This window comes from Prionailurus viverrinus, chromosome D3 (genome assembly GCF_022837055.1).
Source record: "Prionailurus viverrinus isolate Anna chromosome D3, UM_Priviv_1.0, whole genome shotgun sequence".
In the NCBI taxonomy this organism is placed as follows: domain Eukaryota; kingdom Metazoa; phylum Chordata; class Mammalia; order Carnivora; family Felidae; genus Prionailurus; species Prionailurus viverrinus.
In genome coordinates this window covers 79,116,332-79,144,255 of record NC_062572.1, presented here as the reverse complement: position 1 = coordinate 79,144,255, position 27,924 = coordinate 79,116,332, and the positions used below count along the sequence as shown (strand labels likewise).

At 41.8% G+C, this 27,924-nt stretch overlaps 1 protein-coding gene across 3 annotated transcripts in view; it reads left to right on the top strand.

Annotated features, from left to right (window-relative positions):
- The window catches only part of LMAN1 (lectin, mannose binding 1), a 33,868-nt gene extending 9,288 nt beyond the window's left edge, over positions 1-24,580 (top strand). The window contains exons 6-14 of one of the 3 annotated variants that reach the window (XM_047827999.1): positions 1,081-1,204; positions 3,057-3,115; positions 3,575-3,707; positions 5,358-5,551; positions 5,671-5,741; positions 15,831-15,984; positions 20,862-20,983; positions 21,281-21,343; positions 22,652-24,580. In XM_047827999.1, the coding sequence (XP_047683955.1) occupies positions 1,081-1,204; positions 3,057-3,115; positions 3,575-3,707; positions 5,358-5,551; positions 5,671-5,741; positions 15,831-15,984; positions 20,862-20,983; positions 21,281-21,317 (894 nt within the window). In that variant the 3' untranslated portion in view covers positions 21,318-21,343; positions 22,652-24,580. Of the gene's footprint in view, positions 1-1,080; positions 1,205-3,056; positions 3,116-3,574; positions 3,708-5,357; positions 5,552-5,670; positions 5,742-15,830; positions 15,985-20,861; positions 20,984-21,280 lie in introns of all 3 variants that reach the window. The other 2 variants (XM_047828000.1, XM_047827998.1) reach the window with 2 other exon arrangements.
- The last annotated feature ends 3,344 nt before the right edge of the window (positions 24,581-27,924 follow it).

The following is a 27,924-nucleotide window of genomic DNA, read 5'->3' as shown; positions in this document are numbered from 1 at the left end:
CCTCTGGCAGTAATAATAGAAGTGCCCCATGCTAGTACGACATCTCTCTTCCTCCTCCTCCCGCTCTCAGCCCCTCTTACGTTGGGTTGCTGGGAGTGAAAGGCTCGGCCACTGCTTGATTGGGATCAGGAGATCAGTATCTGTGTGTCAGCTGGGTTCTTCGCTTTCTTGGGATTCCAAGATTCTTTGAAGACATTTTGGGTTATTACTTCCAAAATAGCTTCTGCACAGGGACGTCTGAGTGACTCAGTTGGTTAAGTGTCCAACTCTTGATTTCAGCTCAGGTCATGATCTCACAGTGTGTGGGTTCAAGCCTCATGTTGGGCTCTGTGCTGAGGATTGTCAGCTTGGAGCCTGCTGGGGATTGTCTCTCTCTCTCTCTCTCTCTCTCTCTCTCTCTCTCTGCCCCGCCCCCACTTGCATTTATTCTCTCTCTCTTTCAAAAAAAATAAACTTAAAAAAATACATTCTGCAAAATAGAAACTTAGGTGTCCTTTTAGTTTTTTCATTTTCTGCCTTTTTGTCAGAACTTGTGTTTGTCACAACTTCTGTCACTTCTGGTGACAGTTTAATGAAGAGAAGCTCACGACTTGCTAAGTGAATCTATTTAATTCTCCCCAGTTTAATGAAGAGAAGCTCACGACTTGCTAAGTGAATCTATTTAATTCTCAACCAGCTGTAGTAAAAATTGTAAATTCCTCCTATTTGTTTTAGCTCTGTCACTGGGGTTTCAGAGTCAGTCTGATCCCTCTTCTGTACGAACCGTTTGAAGAAAGTAGTCATGCTTCCCTAAGTCTTCTATTTCAGTAAGTTTTTCGTGGAATGTTACCAAATATTTCTCTTTAAACCTTTGACACATAGTAGAGTTAGAATAGAGTGAAGTGTCTTGTATAATGATTCCAAGTAAGTGAGGTTAGTTAATGGACAGCAGATGACCCTTTTTAGTAGTGAGAGAAAACTGGTAGCTTTTTGACAGTTGGTTATTAGACCAAATATAAGACAGTCAGTCACACATTGACTATTTGACATTCATTTTACAATGCCTGTTATAAAAGCTATAGCTGTAGTCTCTCTTTTTAGGTGATGGTCAATAATGGCTTCACACCAGATAAAAATGATTATGAATTTTGCGCCAAAGTGGATAATATGGTTATCCCTCCTCAAGGACATTTTGGAATATCTGCTGCAACTGGAGGGCTCGCAGGTAACTCTTGCCGTCTTCTAGTGTTGAAAGTTTGTGAATTGAGTTTCCTTGGGAATAGTGTGCTGTAGAGACACACGGACTCGTGTCCTTTCAGCCTTTTAAGACTGGCTGTGACCTTTACGTGGGCCGCGGAGCCGGGGTCCCGCTCCCGCTCTGTGGGTGTACAGCTGGCTGGGGCTGCAACCAGGGAGGTACGGAGACCATCAGTTTTATAGTGAGGGAGACGTGCTTTTAAAGCCAGGCCTGTAAAAGGTTCATTGTCAAGTGGTTTACGATCCTGAAAGTTGTCCCGGCCAATTTAAGTGAATTTGGTAGCCTGAGGAAATATTGGGGACTAAAGTTTCATCAAGGTATATTTATCACTTTTACCACTTTTTTCCCCTACATTTTGGCGATAAATGAACTTCTTATTTGACATTAATACCATCTTGTGTTCACATGGTACGTTATATGATTTTCTATTATTTTCAAATATATGATTGTTCTTCTCCTCATCACAGGGAAGGAGGGAGCGGATAGATTGTATTCACTCTATTTTTAGTTAAGTTTGCCAAACCTTGGTTTAAAGGACATTATAAGTATACATGGCCAGTAATGGCCAGACCAAGGCAAGACTTGGTTTGGATTTCTGACTCCTGTGTCCAGTGCTGTATCACACTGTACATCTTCTCCCCAAATGATGTAACTTACACCACGGTGGTACAGTATTCTCTTTAATCTGGCTGCATATCGAGATCTCCGTAATAATGGCAGAAAGCATAGAGGTTGCCAGTTGAAATTAATTGCTCTTGCTTTGTGGACGTGACTGGTATCCTAGCCAGGATTGGTAATTTAGGTCAACGTTACGAGGTATGATCTGCTAAGTCCCTGTTTTCAGCTTACACAGCCTGAGATTAATTTGATTTTTAAAATACGATTTTAGCTAAAGTAAAATTGTTAATATCTGCTATGTGAGGGAAACAAATATGAGTGATATTTAGATAGAGTGATCATATTATCTAAATTGGAAAGCTCTGAGAGTGAAAGAAGATGCTATTATAGTAATGCCAGGACAACATGGATAAATCAGGGCTGTCCTAGTAGGCCAGGACAAAGCAGTGTCAAGTTGATAACAAGAAAGTAAGGCGAGAAGTGGTAAGTACCGTAGGAAGGGTTCAGTGACAGCTATGGAAATACACGAAGGACAGAAAATCGTATCATTTGACTGGGGCACAGCTTGTGAAGGAGATTTGGGGGAAAATATGGGAGGATCTTGGTGCCAGTTTCAGGAGTTTGGGCTTGTTTTGACCCTTCGTTTGTTTGTTCATTCCCTTATCCCTTATTCATTATGATCCTTTATCCCCTTATTTTATCTTGTTTTTCTAATGTTTATTTTTATTTTGAGAGAGAGAGAGATGAGTATGAGCGGGGGAGGGGCAGAGAGCGAAGGAGACACAGAATCTGAAGTAGGCTCCAGGCTCCGAGCTGTCAGCACAGAGCCTGATGTGGAGCCTGAGCCCACGAACTGTGAGATCATGACCTGAGCTGAAGTCACTTAACCGACTGAGCCACCCAGGCACCCCTCTCCCCTTGTTTATTAAACGTGTTATTTATTAAGCAATGTTAAATATTCTAGTTTAGAATAAAAGAACATGAATTTTAGTTTATTTCTGACGTAAATCTTTCTGGGGAATTTTTATCTCTAAGCTCACAGAGCACCATTGCCTTTACCAGATTAGAGCTAATATTTGTTATTTTTCATACTGATTATTTTTAAAGCAATAGCTCTCTCTAAGGTAACTTCACAACCATAAAAATAATCTGTTATGGAACTTTCTCATTGTTTTTTGTTTCTGTTTTTTTTAATTTGTAGATGACCACGATGTCCTTTCTTTCCTGACTTTCCAATTGACTGAGCCTGGGAAAGAGCCGGTAAGTATAATTTTCTCAAAAAGTTTATTTTCGCTTTATTGGTAGCTCCTTGTAGCTGAAAACGGGAAGCCCAGCTTAGGTTTGGGTCTTCCTCCGGCCTGTTACTGCCATATGACCTTGTAAACGTTACTCAACTTCCGTTACCACCCCGTTTCTTCCTAGTAAAACTGAGACATTTGTACTGGTCACCTTATGGTGTCGTGAGCATTAAATCAGACCGTTGGACTGCTGGCAGGCACGCGGTAAATGGAAGTGCCTAGCATTATCGTTCTGTTGTAATTATTAGCAGCAAGAGTCAGTTGGCTATGATCTAAATAAGAAATGACATTTTTACGTTAGCCTTTCAACTAGTGGTAGAGTAGTTGAAATGAAGGGCAGAAAAGTATATGGAGGTTTAGTATTTTCTTACCCTTCTAATTGTTTTTTTTTTTTTTTTTATGATTCTAAATTCCAAAAAAGCCTACACCAGATAAAGAAATTTCAGAAAAAGAAAAAGAAAAGTATCAGGAGGAATTTGAGCACTTTCAACAAGAGTTGGATAAAAAAAAGGAGGAGTTCCAGAAGGGCCACCCTGACCTTCAAGGGCATCCTGGTGAGTTGGAGAAAGCTGTGCTCAGAACCGCACGGGGCTTGTGGCGCGTGCGTGCATCTCGTCGTTGAGCTCTTGTGTGGCACGTCCAAATAGTTTCCGGAAGCAGTATACGAGCACATCTTCTGCCATCACGAGGCTTGGAGGTTGACGTTCCCACCAGTAAGAGTGTGGCTTAGGAGAGCGTGCAGCGGGGGATACCAGGCGACGTGGACGGACGGCGATCCACCGCGGGGCAGGGTCTGTGAGGACAGGGGTTCTGTTTGTGTGCTTACTGCTCTGCCCCCTAAACCTAAAAAAAAAGAGCCCCATTGCTGACCTGGTAGTTGAGACTCAGTAAATAGTTATGGGATGAAATCATCTAAGGTGTGTGTCTTTCATTTTTGAGTGGCACACATTACCTTATTAATAGAGGGATACCACTGGAAAAGCGTCAGAAGGCTTGTGGAAGTAATGAGAAGTGATTCTCTGGCTCTCCTTCCCGTATACTGCTTGACAGAACTCTGGACTTTGACATTGGTGAATTTTAAAATAATTAGTCTTAAGCCAGTGTAAGTAAGAACTCGAGTGTGCTAGCTGTCAGAAACAAAACATGAGAAGTCCAAATAGAGTGACTTTAGAGTATCTGCTGGCTTTTATTTGGCTTGTTCCCACCAGCACAGATGATCAAAGCCGTATAATAAAGCAGCTCACAGCTAGCTTTTGTACTGCAGATAGCATGTGATTCTCTAAATTCTCTAAATAATATGAATCAGACTTCATGCAGGTAAAAATGAAAGGTAAATTTAATTCTTTTCTTGGATTTGTTTTAAGTATAACATATGGTTTGTGACTGTGTCCTGAAGCTTATTGTAATAAGGGTTCAAATGAAGTAATCTTATTTTCAGCATAGGTATGAAAGGAAAATGTGCTGTTCTCAACTCCATTTTTTAATTAATTACATAAGTAATAATTTAAAAATAATTTTAATGCACAGATTTTAAGAGCGGAGTTTGACGAATTTTGACAAACGTATACCTGTGTAACTGTCACTCAGATCAGCACGTAGAATATTTTTCTCACCCCGAGAACTTCCCTTGTGCCTCTTTCAAGCCAGCGCCCTCTTCACAGAGGCGAAACCACTGTTCTGATATCCGTTAATGTAGATGAGTTTTACCCTTTTCATATAAGTAGAATTATACAGTATATTTGAAAGAATTATTTTTAGGTGAAAATTCAGAACTAATTTATAGTGAGTATTCAACCAGCAGAGATGGCAAAAAACAAATAATAATTTTGTCCTGATCGAATTGATGATCTTGCATGTTTACTGTTGGGAAGGTCATACCACTGGAGTACAACATAGTGGTGACGTATATGTTTTTTTATTACTATTATTTATTTTAGAGAGAGAGATGGAAGCAGGGGGGAGTGATAGAGGGAGAGAATCTCAGACAGCCTCCATGCTCAGTGCAGAGCCTGACATGTGGCTCGATCCCACGACCCTGGGATCGTGCAGTACCTGAGCCGAAATCATGAGTTGGACGCTCAACCGACTGAACCACCCAGGCACCCCTAATTTTATTATATATTGATACTTTAGTAACTTACGGTATTTCAAAAACTACATGTGTTGGTGAGTTTAATAATTTTAAGTTGCAATTTCCATTTCAGCAGATGAAATATTTGAGAGCGTAGGAGATCGTGAGCTGAGACAAATCTTTGAAGGACAGAATCGTATCCATCTTGAAATCAAGCAACTGAACCGACAATTAGATATGATTCTTGATGAACAGAGAAGATATGTCTCTTCTTTGACTGAGGAGATCTCTAAAAGAGGAGCAGGAATCCCAGGGCAGCATGGACAGGTAAGCTTTCCAAATATACGTATGAGCCTTAGGTGGCCTCTGATGGAGGAGTAGAAAAGAAAGGTTGCTTGCTATGCAGTGTGTTTGTACAGAACTGGATTCTTTTGTTTTCCCTCCAGATCACTCAGCAAGAGATGGATACTGTTGTGAACACTCAGCATGAGATTCTGAGACAAGTCAATGAAATGAAGTAAGTCAACAAAAGTAATCGCCGAGTGTTAAGTGATAAATTTATCCAAAATTCATGACTTCTCTCTGTATATATGCAAGCACATTATTATTGTAAGAATTCTGTATGGGGATAAGAATCATGTTTTAGATTTTTTTTTTTTTTAATTTTCTTTAACGTTTATTTACTATTGAGAGACAGAGAAACACAAAGCATGAGCAGGGGAGGGGCAGAGAGAGGGGGAGACACAGAATCTAAAGCAGGCTCCAGGCTCTGAGCTGTCAGCATAGAGCCCTACTCGGGGCTCGAACTCACGGACCATGAGATCATGACCTGAGCCAAAGTCAGTCGCATAACCAACTGAGCCACCCAGGTGCCCATAGATTTTTTTTTTTTTTTTTTGATTCATTTTGAAATAGGGGAATGTAAAGTACAAGAACTTTGATATTTAAAAGCTACCAACATCCCTAAATTTTCAAATTGTTCTAAGGCAGAAAAGAAAAAAATGCTTTAGTACTTTTGTGCTTTGTGCCAAAGTGAACACCAGAAAAATTGCTTTAGCATCTTACAAGAAAATATGTTTGTCACAGCTGCTTGACAGCCAGGGATATTCATACATTTCTAAAATAACAAGAATATATGTAATGTATAGCAATTCTATGAAAAAATGCTAGAAGAGTAAACATGCATAGTATTGTAGGGCGACAATACAAACATACCTCATGCAGGAACTTTTTGATGGAATAAAAACCATATGGAAGGAAATATGCTGTATGTGACTACCTCTCTTTCACTCCATCTTGTACCCTGAGAGTTGTACCCAACAAAGAGTTGGAGCAGAGAGGAGGTACTGTGTCTGTGGAACTTTGATAAGTTTCTAAAAAGTATTCACTTAGGCAGATAATTAACAGCTTTTGATGCCTAATGTAGAGAAACAGCCAAAATGTTACATTTCTTAAGCTAACACTTCAGAGCACTGCCGGGACCAATACAACCCTTGACAAACAAGAATGTCGAGGTGAGTTCTTTAGCCCTGGGAAACTAAACAGTATTAGGTTAAACAGGTGATAATATCTACACCTAGAGATTAGAGGCAACCCAACTTGTAACTGCAAACTGGTACTTCTTTCCCTTGTGCCATTTGGCATTTTAAAAAATCTTTAAGTTGCGAACTCATGATTAAAATACTTATGACTCTAAACGAATAGTTAAATTCTTTCGGAAATAGACTGGATCATGTGGCATTATTTTTAAAAGTCTTTAGTTTCATATAATTTTAGACTTTGAACATTGCAAAAATAGTATAATTTCCATATATCCCTCACCCACCTTCCCCTAATGTTGACACCTTACATAACCATAGCACAGTCAGAACTAAGAAATTAACATCGGTACAGTACTGTTAACTAATGATCTTACTCAGATTTTGCCTGTTTTCCACGAATGCCTTTTTTTCTGTTCCAGGATCCTGTCCAGCAACGCACATTGCATTTAGTTATTTCCCTTTAGACTTCGGCAGTCTGAGATAGTCCTTCCTTCCTTGTCTTTCATGCTCATGACAGTTTCTGCAGTGAGCGCTTTTTTGGTCCACTGCCTCTCAGTTTGGGTTTGTCTGGTGTTTACTCACGATTGGATGGAGGGTCTGCACTTTTGAGAAGAATGCAACATCGTATCATGTTCATGATGTCAGTATGTCTCGCTCCTGTTGACATTGGCTGTGATCACTTGATTGCGGTGGTTTCTTCCTGCTTTCTCTACTTTAAAGTTACTGTTTTTCCCTTGGTGTTTAATTATATTTCAGAAAAGATACTTTGAGACTATGTAAATTCGTAATGTCCTGTTTTAGTTTAAACTTTTGCTTGCTAATTGTAGCCTCCATTGATGTTGTGCCTGAGACAAGAATGAGATGTTTCCCAAATGCTATTTTTTTCCTTTTTTCATCATTCCTTCCCACGTATTTTTTGGAATTCTGTAAGGACCAGCTTTCTGTTCTCCCCCATTTATTTATTCAATCAATCATTTATTTCATATGGACCCATGGATATTCTGTGGATTGCGATCCAATACGATCATTATTTGTTGCTCACATTGTTCAACTCTGGTAATTAAGAACTCCTTCAGGTTGGCTTCTGTGTTCTTTCAACAAGCCCCATCTTTTTTTTTTAAAGCATTTCTTTACTTTCTGGTGTTACACTGTGTTCCAGGCACATCTTGTATTTTCTCTGTCCCAGCTCTAGAATCAACCACTTCTTCAGTGAGCCCTGGTTCCTTTTATTGGAGAAAAGTATTTAGAAACCCTAGATCTGGGCACTAGGTGTGCTCATTACCACTGTGGTGCCACTGCTTCTAGATATCTCAGTAGACAGAGCTCTGGAATATATGAATGTGTAATAACCCACATGTATACAATTATCTTTATTTTTGTACCCATCACTCTACATTTGCATTAAAAAAAAAAAAAAACCCGAGATTAACCACACACTTTGGATTCTGGTTGGACCAGACTGGACTGAACATTCCAGCGTTGATTTTTTACCTCGTCCTTCCTGATTTGAAAATTCTTTCTCTGAGAGGGAGAAACCTGGTTCTTACCTAGGATTTTTTTTACTAATTTTAGTGTGCACGTAACGTACCCATAAAGTGGTTTCAAATTGTCAACTTCTGTCACTGTGAGAAACATATTTACTGATGGATTTATGTAAAGTTCCTTTTGCCTCTAGACTTACAGTTTGTAATGCAGACCCTATTTTCCAGACGGTTACTTAGTTCATTTCTCCTCTTCCCCATTCTCTTCAGTGTGGTTAGGATATGCATTTAGAATACAGTTAGATTTCTTTGGTAGTGTTTGTGTTCTTCCTACATCCTGGTTGATTTTCAGTGTGTGTATTTTGGGTATGTGAAGGGAACGTAAATACTATGTTCTGCAAGGTTCTAAGAGTTGAAATGTATGTGTTCACTGAAGTATAGCTCCCTCTTCACCACTAGCACCCATCCCCACTTCTCCCCTTCTTTCTAGCCTCTTCCCACCCACCCCCTGTTGGTCACCTGTCCCATTAACTTCTGGTTTGTTCATCCTGTGTTTCTTCTGCACATGTGTGTTTCCTTAGATCCCCTTCTTTCGTATGTGAATGGTGGCATCTTCTAGATACCCTTTTGTGCTTTGCTTGTTTCCCTTAACAGTAGTACTAAAACATCTTAAGATTCAATTAGTGGTCATCCTAGCCATCCGACTGTATTATCCATGAAGGACTTATTTAGGGTAGTTAGCATTCCTTGTAAATTCCCACTTGCCGATTGAGAACAAATGTCATGCCTACCATAAGTTAGTGTAAAATCTGAACTCGAGTTTCTAAATTTGTCCTCTAGAGTTTTTTCCTTCCGGATTCAGCTTCAGAGAAAAACTGTGAAGAGACAGGAAATACTTGCCTTTTATGGAAAGGGTGATTTGTGTCTTTATGGATTTTCATATCCTTAGAGAGAATCATAGAATTTTTTTTTTAATTTTGTTTTTCAACGTTTATTTATTTTTGGGACAGAGAGAGACAGAGCATGAACGGGGGAAGGGCAGAGAGAGAGGGAGACACAGAATCGGAAACAGGCTCCAGGCTCTGAGCCATCAGCCCAGAGCCCGACGCGGGGCTCGAACTCCCGGACCATGAGATCGTGACCTGGCTGAAGTCGGACGCTTAACCGACTGCGCCACCCAGGCGCCCCTCATAGAATTTTTTGAGCAGAAGCATGAGGTACAGTTCCCTTCAATTTACAGAAAAAGGAAAAAAGCTCTGAGTGATAGAAGGTCACAACAGTCAGAACTAGTTTCCTTATCTCCTGACTTTGAAGTGCTATTTTCTAGCGTACCGGAAAGCCTTGCCAATCGTTATTTTCACTTTAGAAATTTTCAAACATACAGAGAAGTTGAGCATGAAAGCCTTCCCTCATATCCCCATGCCCCCAGGTTCAACAGTTATTACTAACTGGTTGGTGTCAGCCTGAGCTATTCATTATGAATTACCCTCATCAATTTCTCCAAATTTTCGTGACCGTGATGGCTGGAGCCTAAATCTCTCATTTCCTTAGAGGTCGTTGAAAGGTGGCACTCTCTTCTCAGGTTCCCTGTCTGGTTAAAGAGAATTTCTCCCATCACTTGTTTGTTATTCTGAAACAGTCCAAGAAAGGCAGAATAAATACTTGACTCTTTTTTCCTTACCATTTTTCAAAATCATGAGTTGGTGTCCTGGCACCGTGCAAGGTTAAATGATGAGCTAGTGAGGGGTGGTTTTCTTTCTTTTCAACCCGTGGATTTTAACATATTTTGCCCTTATGATTCTTAGTCTTTACAAGTGATATTCAGAGAGGCTCGTCTTTGGTCACTAGCAGCCCGTTAGCTCCTGTGTCATTTTGAGATAACCCCAGAACTTAGTAGTGTTTGATAGCTTCTTTTCTTTAAGGTGTAAGACTTTCCAGGTTTCAGGGCACCCGGCTGGCTCCGTCAGTAGAGCTTGAGACTCATGATCTCAGGATCATGGGTTCAAGCCCCTCATTGGGCATGGAGCCTACTTAAAAAAAAAAAAAAGAAAGACTTTTCCATGTTTCTTTTGTACATTTCCATCCCGTACGTGGCAAAAGGCATTTTTCTTTGGATCCCTTGTCTTCTTTTTAAGTTTGTTTATTTAGAGAAAGAGAGTGCTCACGTGAGCAGGGGAGGGGCAGAGAGAGAGAGAGCGAGAGAGAGAGAATCCCAAGCAGGCTCCGCCGGGCTTGAACTCACAAACTGTGAGGTCATGACCTGAGCTAAAATCAAGAGTCGGATGTTTAACTGATTGAAGCACCCAGGAGCCCCTGGATCCCTTTTCTTTTAATAGGAAATGGAGTATATTGTATAGACAGTCTAGTGCTTATTGCTACTGGGTTGTCATTGCTTCTAGACCGTTTTATTTTATATGTTATGTTATGTTATGTTATGTTATGTTATGTTACGTTATGTTATTATCTATCTTTTTTAGTGGTAAACTAAAAAATGTGGGCTCACACTCACAGCTCAGATGTCAAGAGTCACATGCTTTACTGAGCCAGCCAGGTGCCCCACTTCTAGGCCTTTTCAATGAACAGAGTTACAAATGCTTTTCAAGCTCTACCATTTGTGTGTTGGTTTGTGTCATCTGTTAATTAGTTATATTTTTTAAATGTTGAATTCAAAGTATAAATGCCCTTTTCGGTGAGTAGGGAGTATTGAACATTTCATGTTTACTTTTACCTAATTTATTGAGTGCCTTTTGCATTCTAGGTACTGTGCTAGGCATTTTTAATTTTTTTTATTTTGAGAAAGAGCACGAGCTGGGGAGGGGCAGAGAGAGATGGAGAGAAAGAATCCCAAGCAGGGTCTCTGTACTGTCAACGCGGAGCCCTGTGTGGGGCTTGAACTTGCGAACTGTGAGATGGTGACCTGAGCCGAGGAGATCAAGAGTCAGATGTTTGGCAGACTGAGTCACCCACGCACCCCTTGCATAAATATTTTCACATATTCTTCTGGGACCTTGCTCTTGGTTACCCGTTTCTGTACCTTCAACCTGGGCCTGTAATGCAATACTTAAGTGCTCAACAACCTTTATTCCCTCCTGATCATCACATTATCTCACCCAGGATACTCGTCCTGTCCTCAGGCCCTGTAACCCAGGCCCTCCTTCGCCCCCTCCACGTCCCTTTTCTCTGCCCCACCCCTCGACACATAGGGTAGACCAGGCCCATCCTTAGCTCTGGATCCCCTTCTTTCTACCACTGCTGACCCTTGTCCCATCAGTGATTCTCTGTGTCTTCTACCTTTAACTTTCCTTCAGTGCTGCGGCTTCCATTTGTAAAAGGGTTTGCTTTTCCGGTATGTAGAACTAATTTTAAACTGATTTAATTGACCTTTTTAACTGTTGCTTTTCTTTTTTCTTCCCTTTTGTCTGAGTTTCTAAAAGAGTAGACCAAACTACCTGTCTTCACTTCCAAACCACAGTGATTTGCCATCGTACCCCTACTGATCACCTTCCGCCCCGTCTTCACTGGGAAGGGCTTCCCGGGGCAGCCGGCGCTTTCCCACCCCTTTCACTGGGGACGTTTTAAGACGTCCCCGGGTAGCACTCGCTCTCTGGCCCCTCTGCTTCTTCACTTGTGGCTCCTCCTTACATCCCTCAAAGGGTGTTTTTCTCTAGGGTTCCCCAGCCCGCTCTCTCTCTCTCTCCCTCTCTCACTTGACCTGTCCCCTCCTTCCACCGGTCCCACCTCCATGGAACCCTCCTCATCCTTCAACACTCCACTCTCAGGGCCCCGCTGAGATGAACGCCCCTTCTTCGTGGAGCTCTAGACGTGCCTCCGTCACGTTGCCCTCCTGCCAGACCACCAGGGTCAGCAGGGCGGGAACTCCACTTTTCTCTCCATTTCCGTCCCTAAAAATTGCCTGGCTCGTAACACGTACCAAATCTGTGTTGGCACGGTCAACGGGCGAATGAATGAATGAATGATTGAATGGGAACACATTAAGTGGCTCAGTCTTTGTGTATTAAAGAGACATTTATGTGTAAGCAATTGCATGCTTCTGGGAAGCAATATTCTTAAATGCAGATTCGTGAGGAAGTTCTATATTTTGGGATACTTTGTTCTTGCGAAGTATTTAGGCATATTAAAACATAATCCTTAATTTGAGTTTTAATGAAAGAGCTTAGACTCCCGTGAGTTTTCTCGAGCATGTATGCCATTAGGAAATTTTAATCAACACGTGCCATTTATTCAGAAAGCACTTGAGATATTTTGTAGCAAGTTTTAAAGTCTTGTTCATAGAACTCAAATGTAATTTTTGGAGATTGTACTTAACATTCAGCCTGATAGACTGTTCTTTCTAAGTAATTCTGACATTTGACTTCCTCTTTTCTGGTTTTCTTCCGGCAGAGCTTTTACTTTTTCTTGTTTTTTATTTTTTTAATTTTTTTTGAACTTTTACTTACATGTGTAAGTATCTCTCTGTTTTTTTATTAAAATTTTTTTTCTTTCTCCAAAGTTTTATTTAAATTCTAGTTAGTTAACATATAGTGTAATGTTGGTTTCAGGAGTAGAATTTAGTGATTCATGCCTTACGTACGACACCCAGTGCTCATTACGAGTGCCCTCCTGGATACCCATCATGCATCCAGCCCATCCCTTCCAGTAACCCTCAGTTTGTTCGCTATAGTTCAGTTTCTTATGTTTTGCTTCCTTCTCTTTTTTTTCTCCCATCTATGTTTTGTTTCTTAATTCCACATATGAGTTGAAATTATATGGTATTTGTCTTTCTCTGACTTCTTTCACTTAGCATAATACTCTAGCTTCATCCACATCATTGCAGATGGCAAGATTTCATTCTTTTTTATAGCTAATATTCCAGTGTGTGTGTCTATGTTTGTATACACATATGTATACACGTACACCACATCATCTTTATCCATTCATCAGTCCATGGATATTTGGGCTGTTTCCGTAACTTGGCTATTGTTGGTAATGCTGCTGTAAACTCGGGGTACGTGTATCCCTTCAAATCGGTATGTTTTGCACTACAAATACCTAGCAGTGCAACTGCTGGGTCGTAGGGTAGTTCTGTTTTTAAGTTTCTGAGGCACCTCCGTACTCTTTTCCAGAGTGGCTGCACCAGTTTGCATTCCCACCAACAGTGTAAGAGTGTTGCCCTTTCTCTGCATCCTCACCCACATCTGTTGTTTCCCGTGTTGTTAATTTTAGCCCTTCTGGCAGGTGTGAGGTGATATCTCACTGTGGTTTTGATTTGCATCTCCCTGATGATGAGTGATGTCGAGCATCTTTTCATGTGTCTGTTGGCCATCTCGAAGTCTTCTTCGGAAAAATGTCTATTCGTGCCTTCTGCCCATTTTTTAACTGGAAAAGCTTTTAGTTTTTAAACTACATTTTACTCCAGGGAAGTAAGTTAGATAACTTATTTATTCATTTATCCAAATTGAACTATAACTGTCAAAGGCATTGTCAGGAAATCAGAGACATGCCCCCTTTTCTGGGGGAGCATGTGCTCAATGAGGAAGAAAATCCATTTATAGTTACAGAGAAGAAAATGTGTGTGTGTGTGTGTGTGTGTGTGTGTGTGTGTGTGTGTGTGTTTAGGGTATGGCTGCATTTGGCATTGAAGGTTCACGGGAAGGAGACTAGAGGAAGGCAGCCATTTGAACTAGGCTTTCCATTTTAGGATGTTGCTCTTGGAGGGAAGGGTCAGAACCAGGAAAAGCAACATGGACCAGAGGCTTCAAGTGAAAGATATCTTCAGGGACAACAGGAGTCTAGACATAAAGTAGAGCATTAGGAAACAGAGTTAGAAAGATGAGCCACAAAGAGGTTATGGAGACCCGTAAGGATTTTTAAAGACTATGGCCGTTTTCAAATATACACACAAGGAGAGATATTAGCGTGGCGACCCCCTGCATATCCATCAGTTTGCCCATCCACTCGTATTTTATCTACCTCACCAAAAAATCCCTACACTTGGAGATATATCATAATACAAATGTTAATAACATAAACTGCTTGCATTTATACAGCTTTTTAAGTAAAATGACGTTTTCGGGTAACTTGAAATTCATGCATCTTCCTTTCTTTCTTAGTAAATAGTTTTGTTACATTTCTGCCATTACTTAAAACAAACAAAAAAACCCTTTGTAGTCTCTTACTATCGTGTTCAAACTCGTAATCAAAGGTCACACTCGGTGTTAGAACTCTTTGTCTTACATCTCATAGTGGAAGCACGTCTTACAGGGAAATTGTATTTGAAGTCGTGCATAAAGTAAAATGTTCTATAAGGTCAAAATTACTCTCCAAAAAGACACCACATCGGAGACCAACACACCAGTATGCCAAACAGCCAGCTTTCCCTTCGTATTTGAAACAGGTGCTTCTTTAGTTGGGTTCTAGTTGAAGTTTTAGGTTTGTATAAAGAGCTATATGAGGGAACTGCGTAGAAAAATAGGTAGAAATACGTTTGTCTAAGGGGTCCCCGAGACTACCCCCAGGTTCTGTGATTTCCTAGAAGTACGCACAGTTGTGATTTATTATAATGAAAGGATATAAAATAAACCCAGCAAAGATGGAAGGCGTATGCCTGGTGTGGAGTCCAGGAGAAACCAGGCACAAGCTGTCCTCCCCCGTTGTCCTCCCCAGTAGACTTGCATGAACAGTGCTTATTCCTCCCAGCAGCGACGAGTGACACGCACAAAGCTTTGCCAACCAACGGAGCTCACCCAAGCCTTAGTGTCCAGGGTTTAGGGGTCAGTCACATAGGCGTGGAGCACGCATGTAACTGACCTTAACTGCTCAGTCTCCAGTCCCCCTAGAGGTCAAACTGATACCACATGGGCCGCATGCAAACAAAAACGTAAATCACATTGTTAGCCTAAACCATCTGGCATGGCCCAAGGCTCCGGGTAGAGAAGGAGGCCCTTATTAGGCAAGATATTTCAAGGGCCGGTCCTAAAAACCTTTGGAATATGCAGGGTTTGTGCAGTCCAGACCTGATGAGTTAATCCTTTATTGCACAACATTAAACACTTAGATCTGAGTCCATTAAGAGTATCACCCATTATTGGGGCGCCTGGGTGGCTCTGTCAGTTAAGCATGTGACTCTCTGGTTTCAGCTCAGGTCGTGATCTCATGGGATCGAGCCCCGCGTCAGGCTCTGCGCTGACAGTGCAGACAGAGCCTGCTTGGGACTCTCTCCCTCCCTCTCTCTCTCTGCCCCTCCCCCTGCTCACGCATTCTCTCTCAAAATAACATTTAAAAAAAAGTATCAGCTGTTATATTATTCAGTATCCACTTACGATACTGGTTTTAACACAAATTATTTAGCGGTGTTCCCTATGTGGCTATTTTTAGGTGATCTGTGTAGTAAAAGAAAGATGCAATGTTAAGTTGTAGTTTTGTAAATTATTTTCCAATCTTGAAGCCAACTCAGTATTTCTAAATATTGATTTTTTTAACAATCTACCATATTGGGCTTAGAAATACATCCAACCACTTGAAATATGTGACTGAAAAAATTATTTTTCTAGCACTTCTCTTGTTTAAGGGGATTTTCTGTTTCAGGAATTCCATGAGTGACACCGTCAGACTGGTCAGTGGCCTCCAGCATCCGGGATCTGCAGGGGGAGTTTATGAGTCGACCCAGCACTTCAATGACATCAAAGAACACCTCCACATAGTGAAGAGGGACATAGATCACTTGGTGCAGCGAAATACGGTAAGCTCTCTTCCTTCTGCTTTTATAATTGTCAGCCTTCCTTAGTTAGAAAGGGAAGAACGCATATTCTCTTTTCTTTTCTTTTCTTTTCTTTTCTTTTTTCTTTTCTTTTCTTCTCTTCTCTTTTCTTCTTTCTTTCTTCTCTTTTCTTAAGTCTTTTTAAAAAAAAAAAAAAGTTTACTTATTTTTGAGAGAGAGCACAAGCAGGGGAGGGGCAGAGACAGAGGGAGACACAGAATCTGAAACAGACTCCATGCTCTGAGCCCGACGTGGGGCTTGAACTCACAAACTGCAAGATCATGACCTGAGCTGAAGTCGGACGCTTTACCGACTGAGCCACCCAGGAGCCCCAGGGAGAACACGTATTCTGCTGAAAATATTTGAACTTTTTACTGAGTACTAATGTTCATTTTTAATATTTAAGGTGAAATTATTCCATACGATCCAAATGTCTACATGTTCCATGCTCCCACACCCTACTGAATAGAATTTTTAAAAAAACTTGTTATTCCTATCATTGGAGCTGTCGCAGTTTCTGACTTATTTTCCTAGATTCTTTCCGTAAATTTTCCTTTAAAAAAAAAGGTCTTATTTTCAGCAGTGGTGTCAGATAAACAGCTTAGAAAAAGTGGTATCTCTTGACCCTTCACTGAGACACAGCAAGACTCACGGCTGCCAAGTAGCCCGTGTCTCTGCCTGGGCTGTGGGAAGCACAGGTCTGACGCTGGCTGACTGTGGCCTTTCTTGAGGCCAGACTCTTCTTTTTCCAACAGCTTTTCCTGTCTTACTTCGTGCACTTTTTAAAAGTTCTTCTGGTTTTTTTTCGGGGGGGGGGGGGGGAGGGGTATTTTACTTTCTTAGGCCCGTTTTTAAAGTATAAGCCCCAGGTACGTTTTTAGAGATCGGCCATAACGATGAAAATAGGTAACAGTTTTCCAATTTGGATGTGCATAAGAGACGACACTGGACGGTGGGCCTGTGGTGCTTGTAAGTCTTTCGCTTGGAAGTTTTTCCTTAACTTCCTTACTGCCCTTCAAACCCCTTATCAAATTCACAAGTGCTTGTAGCACTTGCCGCTCCCTCTTGTGATCCAGTCTCCTCAAAATGACCGACACTGAGAATTCAGTGTGAAACAACCCAATTAAAAATGTGCTGGAGAAATGAATGGTGTTCATGGGAAAAGCTTGTACTGGGGCACCTGGGTGCCTCAGTCACTTAACCATCTGATTCTGATTTCGGCTCCGGTCGTGATCTCACAGTTTGCGAGTTCGAGCCCCGCATCGGACTCTGCGCTCTGCACTCTTGACAGTGCAGAACCTACTCGGGATCCTCTCTCTCTCCCTCTCTCTACCCCTTCCCTGCTCATGCTCTCGCCCTCTCCCTCACACTAAATAAACAGTTTTTTTTAATCATTAAAAAAAAAAAAAAGGAAAAGCTTGTACATGTATGAAAAGATGCTCAAGCTACTTCTATAATGAGAGAAATGAATTGGCGGGGGGGCGGTCTGTAGTTTATCCCTCCATTGTTTCTTTTCCTAAGATAAGCAGAAACCATTGTCAAATCTTCCCCTACTCTTACGGATGGTAGCATATACTGTGCGTCTGTCTTCTCCCTGCTTTCTTCCCTTCTCCACACGGCCACAGGAGTGTGCAGAGCTTCCTTACTGCTTTTGTAGCCACGTGAGCCCCATCGTGTGATTGTATCATAGTTTATACGATAATTTCTAACGAGAAGGCTGTCAATCTTTTGTTTTTCTGTGCCCAGTGTATTTTTTTCTGCTTTTAAGATTTTAATCTAATACTGATTTTCAACAGTTTCATTATGATATGCTTTGCTTTTGTTTTTCTTCTGCTTGGGGCTTAATATCTTGGTTCTATGCATTTATAGTTGTCTTTAATTTGGAAAATTTTTAGCCATGTTTCTTTCAGGTTTTTTTTTTTTTTCCTGTTAGACTTTTTCTTTTCTTCTAACGTGTGTTTGTTTATTTTGAGAGGGAGAGAGAATTCCAAGCAGGCTCCCTGCTGTCAGCTCCGAGCCCGACGCAGGAATCAAAATCGAGAGTCAGATGTTGAACCAACTGAGCTGCTCAAATGCACCTCTGTTAGACTTTTTTTAGTTGTGGATCACTTCTATTGCCACATCTTCGGGTTTCTTGATGTTTTCTTCTGCAGTGTCTAATGTCCTGCTAATCTCCTCCAAAGTATCTTTTTGTGTGTTAGTCTCTGGAAATTCCATTTGGGTCCCTGTTTTATATCTTCCATTTCCTCATCATGTTTGTATTTTTCTCTACATTCGTAAGCCCAGACATGTTTACAGTATGTTTTAATGTCTTTCTTGGGTAATTCCATCATCTGTGTCATTTCTGGGTTTATTTTTACTGATTAATTCTTCTCCTAAGACTGGGTCAAGTTTCCTTCTTGGCATACCTGGTAATTTTTCATTGGATGCTGAACGTTGCTACTTTTATGTTACTGGTTGTTGGATTTTGTTGTATTCCTTTAAATAGTATTCGACTTTGTTGTGGTCTACAGTTAAGTTTGGGGGGTTAGTTTGATCTCTTCAAGGTATGTTTTTTAAGCATACCTTTTAGGATGGGTCTGGTTAGGATTTCTCAGCACCGTTGATATTTTGCACCACAAACTTTTTTTGTGTGGGAAACCGTCCTGTGTGTTATTGGCCTCTACCCACTGGGTGCCAGTGGCACTTCCCAGTTGTGACAATCCAGATGTCTTCAGACGTGGCCAGCTGTCCTCTGGCCAAATGAACTGCCCCTGGTTGAGAACCACCAGTCTAAGAGTTCATTTCTCCCCACTATAGTGGTGTCTCTGGCTGGCTGGTGGGAAAACAGACTGTTCCGGCCCTTCCCGTGAGCTCTGGGAGTTGTCTGGCTTCTTACTTGGAGTAGTTCTTCCCTAGCCATGTGGAGTTTTGCACCACGCATGTGCAGATTAGATTCATCCAAAGATTTGAAGGACTCTTCTGCAAACTTCAGAGACTTCTGTCTCTGCTGTTACCCTTTTTCATATTCTGTCACATACAGCCACCTTAGCCTCCCTAAAATACAGTATCTGACTTAGCTCAGTAGGACCACTCGCTTCTCTCTGGGGGCCCCCCCGCTGTATGCAAAATCTACCTCCGGGCCACTGCCTGTGGCCGGTGTTTGTAAACAGGTGTTTCGTATATTTTGTCTTGTTGTCAAGGTGACAGAGCTGTTCCTGGTCAGCCCTTCAGAGGTGGAAGCAGAAAATGTTCCTCCTATCCCATAATTTTTTATATGGAGTATTTATATTAATCTTTCGATAAACATTTTTTTAACTTCCATTTTAATTTCTTCTCTGACCCATGGTTTTTTTTTTTTTATTTAAAAATTTTTTTAATGTCTATTTTTGAGAGAGAGAGAGAAAGAGCATAATCAGGGGAGGGGCAGAGAGAGGGAGACACAGAATCGGAGGCCAGGCTCCAAGCTCTGAGCTGTCAGCACAGACCCTGATGTGGGGTTTGAACTCAACAAACCAAGAGATCGTGACCTGAGCCAAAGTTCAGTGCTTAACCGACTGAGCCACTGAGCCCTGATCCATGGACTTAAAGTTGTCTTCCTTTGGCCTTTTTCCCCCTGCTAAAATGCTGATCCCTTAATTTCTTGCTATCTTGTTTGCTGCCTTTGCTTGCAGACGGGTGTCTTTTGTTTTGTTTTTGTACTTAAGAGAGGGCGCGCGCGTATGAGCAGGAGAGAGGGGCAGAGGGAAAGAAAGAGAATCTCAGGCAGGCTCTATACTCCACATGGAGCCTGCCTCGGGGCTCGATCGCCCAATCCTGGGATCATGACCTAAGCTGAAATCAAGAGTTGGACGCTCAACCTAGGCGCCCCCAGACAGGTGTTCGTTTTAGATTGGATTTGTTTCTAGGTCTGCCAGTTGTCTTCTGTGAGTTGGTCCATATTATGTAGTCTACCTTCCTGGAAGTCCTAATACCAGATTTTTAAAAAATATCTATTGTTTTTTAGGAAAGAAAATTAATATGTTAAATAACTTTCCTGAGGTCATTAGCTAGTATGTGGTAGAAGGGAAGAACTTAGGTCTTTAACATGTAATCTTGTCTCCTTTATATTTTTAGATACTGTTTTTCTTAACTATTTTTTATATATGTCTTGCATATACATATTTTTCAAATATGACTTAATAGTTTTCTTACTGACCATCACCTCTCATCCAAAGCATTATCGCCTATTCCCTTAGCTCCGTTTGAGGTTATTTTCTCCCAACTTCAGCCTGTGTTGCAATGACCAGGTTGATGCTGTGGCTACAATGTACCGAAGAATGTTGGCAACCACATGACCAACCACAGTGTTGGTGCCGAAGAATGTAACCATGTAATTGCCTGAACCAGAACACTTTTGAGAAGGGGATACTGTTGATAATTACTCTAGTACAGCAAGTATAAACCGGATGTGTCCAGGGAATTCGTGGTTTGTGACCGTCAAGAGCACAAAATATTCATCGTCACTGTGATGACGATTCGGGCCAGATGGCAACGAGTTAGTGACTGGGCCGCGAAGGTGGAGGCCTTCCAGTATCGTCTACTGTTTCAGAAAGTCAGGTGGTAGGGGCGCCTGGCTGGCTCACTCCAAAGAGCACGAGACTCTTGATCTTGGGGTCATGAGTTTGAGCCCCACGTTGGGTGTAGAGATTACTAAAAAAATAAATAAATGAACTTTAAAAGGTGGTAAAAGTTACGGGGGTGGAAGATATTTATGGGATGAATAAATGAAATGCTTTAGTTTATGTAGTTCACCATGAATTTTGTAAAGATCGCACATTTACTTCTTTTCCTAAAATGCCAATTTGACTAACCATAACACAGAGTCCTTTGCCTTACAGCCATCAAATGAAAGGCCAAAATGCCCAGAACTACCACCATTTCCATCGTGCTTATCTACGATGCACTTTGTTATATTTGTAGTGGTACAAACGGTGTTATTCGTGGGTTATATCATGTACAGGTAAGTCTCTAACCTGTAACTGAACATTTTTCTGTACTTGTTTAAGTTTAAATGCTCAGAGTCCTCAGTGCTCATTACAGAGCTTTCAGTACTTACAGAATTCAGTTTACACAAAGCAAATGTTGTTTCTAGTCTGTTTCAGTCACGTGGGAGTGCACGTATAGAATATTCGTATGTTTATCTTAGTGCATCTTCTACTCCAAAAGACAATGTGTATTTCAACTTTAAACAGTCCTGTTCTTTCTAAAGTAAAACATACAGAACTTTCAGGGTTTTTTTCTTTCTCTTTTTCCTTAGGACTCAGCAAGAAGCAGCTGCCAAAAAATTCTTTTGACCACCATTTTCCTATGTGTTCATCATGTATGTGTGTACAAAATGTTGTCTTTTTGAGGGAATTTAAGTATTTAAATTGCTTCATAGTCTAAATTATTAAATTTTGTATAAAATAACTGTTTAAACCTTGATTTGTGGTAAGAATAAACCTTAAAACAAAGACAACCACATGTAAATTTGTGCATAGTACATAAATCTATTTAAATTTCAGTGAATTTCTGGCCAGTAGAATACAGCCACTGAACAGAATATTGATAAAGAAGATGGTAAATAATAGAAACTGGGGGCACCCTCCAGATGTGAAAGTTACCCCTACGTCTCCAGTGCTGGAGGTTTCTTTATTTAACATAAATACACTTGCCCTCCTGCCCCCCCCCCCCACCAACTCTGTGGTCTAAGAGCTCCCCATCATGTCCATTTTGTAACCAGAGTCTTTTGTTAGAGATCAGAGTTTCCCACTCTGTGACCCAGTCCTGCAGGCCTTTAATGCAGTTCCCTTTGAAATCAAAGAATATTTTGTCTGAGAGCTTTAGGATCTAGAGAATAGGCTTCGGAGTGTTGAAGTATTTTTCCCTCCGATTATCCATGATACATTTCACCTTTAAAGGGAATTTCGGAAGAAAGTTAATAGCTGCTCTTTGCCTGAAAACCCGTTTAGGTGAAAACGTTCCTCTGATTATGGTTTTTATAGGTCTTCTGCCTGGTAACGTTCATTTCACGGCTGCTCACGTTCTCGAACGCCTGCATTCCAACAGTGTCCGTTCAATATTATGAAAACGATTTTCGGGTTATTTGTAATTGAAGGAACTCATTTCTGGCATGTTGTACAGTGTGTAAATTCAGCTCTGATGGCATGTCCTGAGGGTCAAGTTCACAAAACCTAGCACTACGTTTTGGTTAATGCGACTCCATGTCATCTGGTGTCGTTTAAATCGAGGAGTCTGTAGTGTAAGCAGTGTTAAGATTTTGAAGGCAACATTTGAAAAATAGAATTAATAGTTCCGATTTCTTTTTTTTTTTTAATGCCAGAACTAAGGATATTGTGAAGCACTTGTGAGGAAGCTTGACCTTGAAATGTCAGACTGGAAGGGGTTATTGTAGTCTTTGTACATAGTTGTTCTAGGTATTCCAGAAACGGTCGGTAAAGAACATTTTAAAATGCAGACCTCATGTTTTCACAGCTGATGTAGACCAATTTTTTACTATTTTACTGCAAAATACTCTTCAGTAGTTATCTGTCCTTTGTCACAGAAGCCAAAATAATGCTGTGTTACAAAACAGTACTGTTTCATTCTTCCGGACCTTCCTGAATTTGTTCTCAAATGTCATCCACAGATCAGGCTAACTGCCTAAAGTCTCTACGAAGGCTGTGGGGAACTCTGCATTTCAGCAGTACCTACTCCATCCTGTATACGCACACAGCCCTAGCCTTGCTTTCTAGATTAACATTCATCCTGGAACGCTGAACGAGAATATTCTGGTGACTGCCCGCTCCGCTTGGGTCACTTTCACAGAGAACATGCTTCTCTGATGTGTGTCCTTGGTAGCAGTAACACCCTGAAATTCACGTTTCAGACACATCATCACAGAATTTGCTTTTAATTTGTAGAAAAACAAAAAGACAAAACCCTTCCGAAGCACGTTGAGGTTGCGGGCTGTGACAGTTGGGAGGTCCTCTTGAGATGAAAGGCTGCACGCACACTGTCCAGTGTCACAAAATCGCGGTCACACGTGCCCGGACGTCCGGCAGGAAAACTGGACACGTGTGCCCCGCGTCCACCGCGTGCGGAGGGGCCGTGCGGCCGCTCCTGACCCGGGGGGGGGGGGGGGCGGCTGCGTCTACGAGAGCGCATGCACCTTTTTCTCCTTTACTTAGAAATTTCGTGTACTTGAAAATCACTTAGTAAAGCAGTTCGCACAGGCTCTTCGTCATATCATTTGAAATTCGGTTTCTTTTCCTCCAAATCACAGACTTCAGGTAGCTTCCTTTCTGAAGAAAAATATTCGCTCTGTGGAGAAATCAGTCACTGCCAGGGTCCTTTCATTTCTGTACTATTTTGTATAATTGAATTTGTTGACTTCTCTCACACCAGCAAGTATTTTACAGGTGCCTTGGATTAAAACAAAATTGATTTTAAATTTTCAGTGCGACTCATTGTGCTTACGATGCCACTTTTAAAAAGAAATCCAATTACACCGTGGCTAGTGCTTTTATTTAACGTATGTACTTGTGCTCTGATTGTTCGAATGTCTTATTCAGCTTGAAACTTCCCTGTGAAGCCTCAGACAGTAAACGATGTTTTGGAGGTATTCAAGGAGGTATTCATCGGCGCCTCTCAGAGTGTGGTCCGTGGACCATCTGGGTCACGGTGTGCTTGTGCAGAATGCAGATTCTGGGGCTCTGTTCTAAGGCACCTGCATCAGAATTCAGGGGCGGGGCTTCAGGATGTCGTGTTCCACAAGCACCTCAGCTGATTCTGAGCACACTAATGTCTGAGAAGCACCAGGATGAGGAATGCAAAAAAAGAAGTCTTTCGTTCTGTTGGTTTAAAGCTGAGCTGAGAGCATAATATAACGTTGTCATCATCAATGACATTAGCAAACGTGCACTGATTCTGTTATAATTAACAAGTAATGTTCTTTTTACTAAAACTCTTGGTTTATCGATAGCCACACGCCAAACCCAGGTTGTTGCCTGTAGCTCTCGGCACTTCGGTTGATGGCTTTTAAACTTCCAGAATCACCAGATCATGGTCAAGCCGTGAAAACTCCCATCTCAGAGTCTGCCTGCTAAAGCCTTTTGCTTTCCTGATTGCAATTTTTGTGGCATTTTATCTCAGACAATTGTACTTTTTGATAACTTGGGGAAAACAGAAATTACTTGAATAAGGGATTGCCTGACCCGATGCATTGCAGAGATAACAATCTTTGTAAAGAATTTCAGTAACAGTTGTGAATATTAAGATGTGATTATCTTTTCCTGTTCATGTGCTTACTGCAGGGAGATAGTGAACAAACGACTATATGGGGGGTTTTTTTATTTATAAGATCTAATGTAAAATCACCACTTGCAACTTTTTAGACCTGTATGTTTGCCTGTTTAATATATTTCTTTTAAAGTTTAAAAGGGTTTTCTATCCACTGTTAATTTCGATTGGATAACATTTTGTCAAGTGTTTTTTTTCTGATTGTTATTTGATGCTAGCTGAAATTCGAGAAATGACATTGACCTTATTCAAATAAAGAAATATTTTAGTAAATTTACTTTTCTCCTTCCTTGATCTAGGGTAATAAGGAGTTACTCTTTTCCAAGTAGGCCCTGGTTGTGATCGTGTTTATCTGTTGCTCTGTGCTGTACCCTAGGCGGCCTCCCTCATGCAGAATCAACGCACGGAAGCGTGAAAAGAGAAGTAGAAATGAAAATGGGTACAGCTTACCCTTGCTGGTAATGAAAAACACAAACTAATTAAAACAGTGCATTTGATGCTTTCACCTTTAATAACCAAATACTGGTAAAAGTGTAGTTAAGCTGGAACTCTTAATCGTTACTAATGGCAGTTTTAAAAAGTACTTTAATCTCCTTTGGCAAGCACCATTTATTTAGCCAAGTAATTCCAATTTTGAGAGCCCGTGTAGTGTTAAAAGGAAAGAACAGGGCTTTGGTGTCAGACAGAATTGGGTTTATTTAAAAAAAAAAAAATTTTTTTTTAACATTTATTTTATTTTTGAGACAGAGAGAGACAGAGCATGAACGGGGGAGGGTCAGAGAGAGAGGGGGAGACACAGAATCTGAAACAGGCTCCAGGCTCTGAGCTGTCAGCACAGAGCCTGACGCAGGGCTCGAACTCACATACCGCAAGATCGTGACCTGAGCCGAAGTCGGACGCTTAACTGACTGGAGCCACCCAGGTGCCCCCAGAACTGGGTTTAAATCTTGGCTCTGCCGCTTACGAAGCATGACCTTCACTTTCTCTATACTTGGCTCCCCGGGTTGGGAGCGTTGCAAAAGAGTCTTCTGAAGTGGTCTCAGAAAATGGTAGACCCTCTTCTGCTAGAACATGCAGAAATACTGGATAGAATAAACTAAGAGATGTAAATCAATTCGATGGGTTTGAAAGAAATCGGGGGAGACGACAGTCACTCCCGATCGGTATGCCTGCTGGGAGGGGGTGGTCGAGAGCAGGCTATGCACAAATAGACCCTGGGCGCCAGTTAGAGGCTGAGGAGTCCGCTCGGGGCGTTGGGGAGAGTCCTTGCCCGCCTTGCCATCATAAAGATTTGGGATTTTATTCAGGTGTGATGAGAAATCTTCGGTAGGCCTACACCCGGCTGTCCCATGTCACAAATCTTGGGATGTTTCTGGAGGAATCAAAAGATTTGACACAGCAGCGAAGAGTTTCCCGGATGTCCAAGTGGAAGGGCCAGTGTACCAAACTGAGGAATAAAAGGATTTTAAAGACATCCCATTTTTTCGGTGGAATTCTCGACTGGGGAGACAATGAGAGATTTGATTTGGTAAAACGCAATACCAGGGCGTGAGTCCCGAATAGTTGCCACGGGTTGTAGCTGCCACCTGAAGGTCTCTCCGTGCTGCTCGATTACCCCTCCCACACGAAAGTAGAACTTGGGGGATTTCACTTTGTGAACCAAACTGTTAACGTAGGCCAGATCTGCAACAGATGGTCACTTTTCTTTGGGAAATAGAAGTGGTTCTTAATCTGAAACACTGCCGTGTTGTCTAAAGGAGAGCTGTGCTGGACTGGGAAAAGAGACGGAATCCCAGGCAGTGGCTTTTCCCCCGTCAGCTGAAGTGTCCAATACCCCCCTCCACTGAGGAAACGGGTTAGAAATGGAAATGGAGAGGCAGTGGTCCGAATGCATTGAGCTCCAAGCAGTGCATCTAAAAGTGAAAGTGGGGGCGCCTGGGTGGCTCAGTCGGTTGAGCGTCCGACTTCGGCTCAGGTCACGATCTCGTGGTTCGTGGGTTCGAGCCCCGCGTCGGGCTCTGGGCTGACGGCTCGGAGCCTGGAGCCTGCTTCCGATTCTGTGCCTCCCGCTCTCTCCGCCCCTCCTCTGTTCACTCTCTGTCTCTGTCTCTCAAAAATAACATTAACATTATAAAAAATTTTTTAAGTGAAAGGAGCCGGTACGAATGCACGTTCTCAAGCCAGGCACTCAGTACGGTTCCTGTTTCATTCCGAACCTTTTGTCAGTCTTCCAGATTGAGACCCTTCTGGCAACATCTTTAAACAGGTCAGTAAAAGACAACCCAGCTTAGAATATATAAAAGCGAGCATTTTAGGCAAAAATCCAGATCCTACCGTTCTGTATACAATGTAGGGGACCCACTTCCCGAGAGGGCTCATGCCCACAGATAAAATAATCAGCACAGGTTACAAAGAGTCCCCACCTCTTCGCCGTCCCACCTCCTCCTGGAGTGCTTTAATTAGAAAGATACTAACAGATTAAAGCCTTAGCCGTATTCGATTCCTCCCTTGACCTGAAGAAAACCACGGCCATTGAGAATCTGCTGCGTGTTAGAAAACCGTGTCAAAAGTTTTACCCAAGTCCACGAGCGAGTATAAACAGAGCGTCCAGGGAGTGGGCTGTATGTAAGGGGGAAAGGTGGCCCCGTCACACGGGGATGATTTAACTCGCACTGTGCTCACCTTCTGGGCTCAAGCCCTGAAAGTGGTGCCACGTTTCCAAGCAGAAGAGTAACACCTCCGGGCAGGAGAAGGCTAAGGTGATGTCCCGGGTCTTCCTTCCAGTGAAGGACCCGCCCGCTCGCCCTTTAGACTCGCCTCGCCTGGGTGTTTCTGTATGGGACCCGGTAACCACCGAGGCAGCACAGAATTCAGGCAAACCAAAAGGCAAATCCTCGCACAGTACTTAGAGTCCGATAGGATAAAATGATGGATCAAAGGATTATTTTTGCTTAATGAAGCATTTTGGGTTTTGAGTCTCACCGGACTCCGTTTTCAACAGGATGTGGTGCTCCGGGGCTGGAATTTGGAAATTCCATTGCAGGCGCGTCATCGGTCAGCTCTGATTAATCGGAACGAGACTCTCGCCCAAGCCCTGCTGCGCTCAATGATTTCAAATTGAGAAATGGGTAGATAGCGTGAAGGATTTTTTTTTTTTTTTTTTTTTTTTTGCTTCTGGAATTAGCCTCGTGTATTAATTCAGAAAGTGGTCGGTTGCTCACGCCAGTCAGAGTGGCCAAAATGAACAAATCCGGAGACTATAGATGCTGGAGAGGATGTGGAGAAACGGGAACCCTTTTGCACTGTTGGTGGGAATGCAAATTGGTGCAGCCGCTCTGGAAAGCAGTGTGGAGGTTCCTCAGAAAATTAAAAATAGACCTACCCTATGACCCAGCAATAGCACTGCTAGGAATTTATCCAAGGGATACAGGAGCGCTGATGCATAGGGCCACGTGTACCCCAATGTTCATAGCAGCACTCTCAACAATAGCCAAATTATGGAAAGAGCCTAAATGTCCATCAACTGATGAATGGATAAAGAAATTGTGGTTTATATACACAATGGAATATTACGTGGCAATGAGAAAAAATGAAATATGGCCTTTCGTAGCAACGTGGATG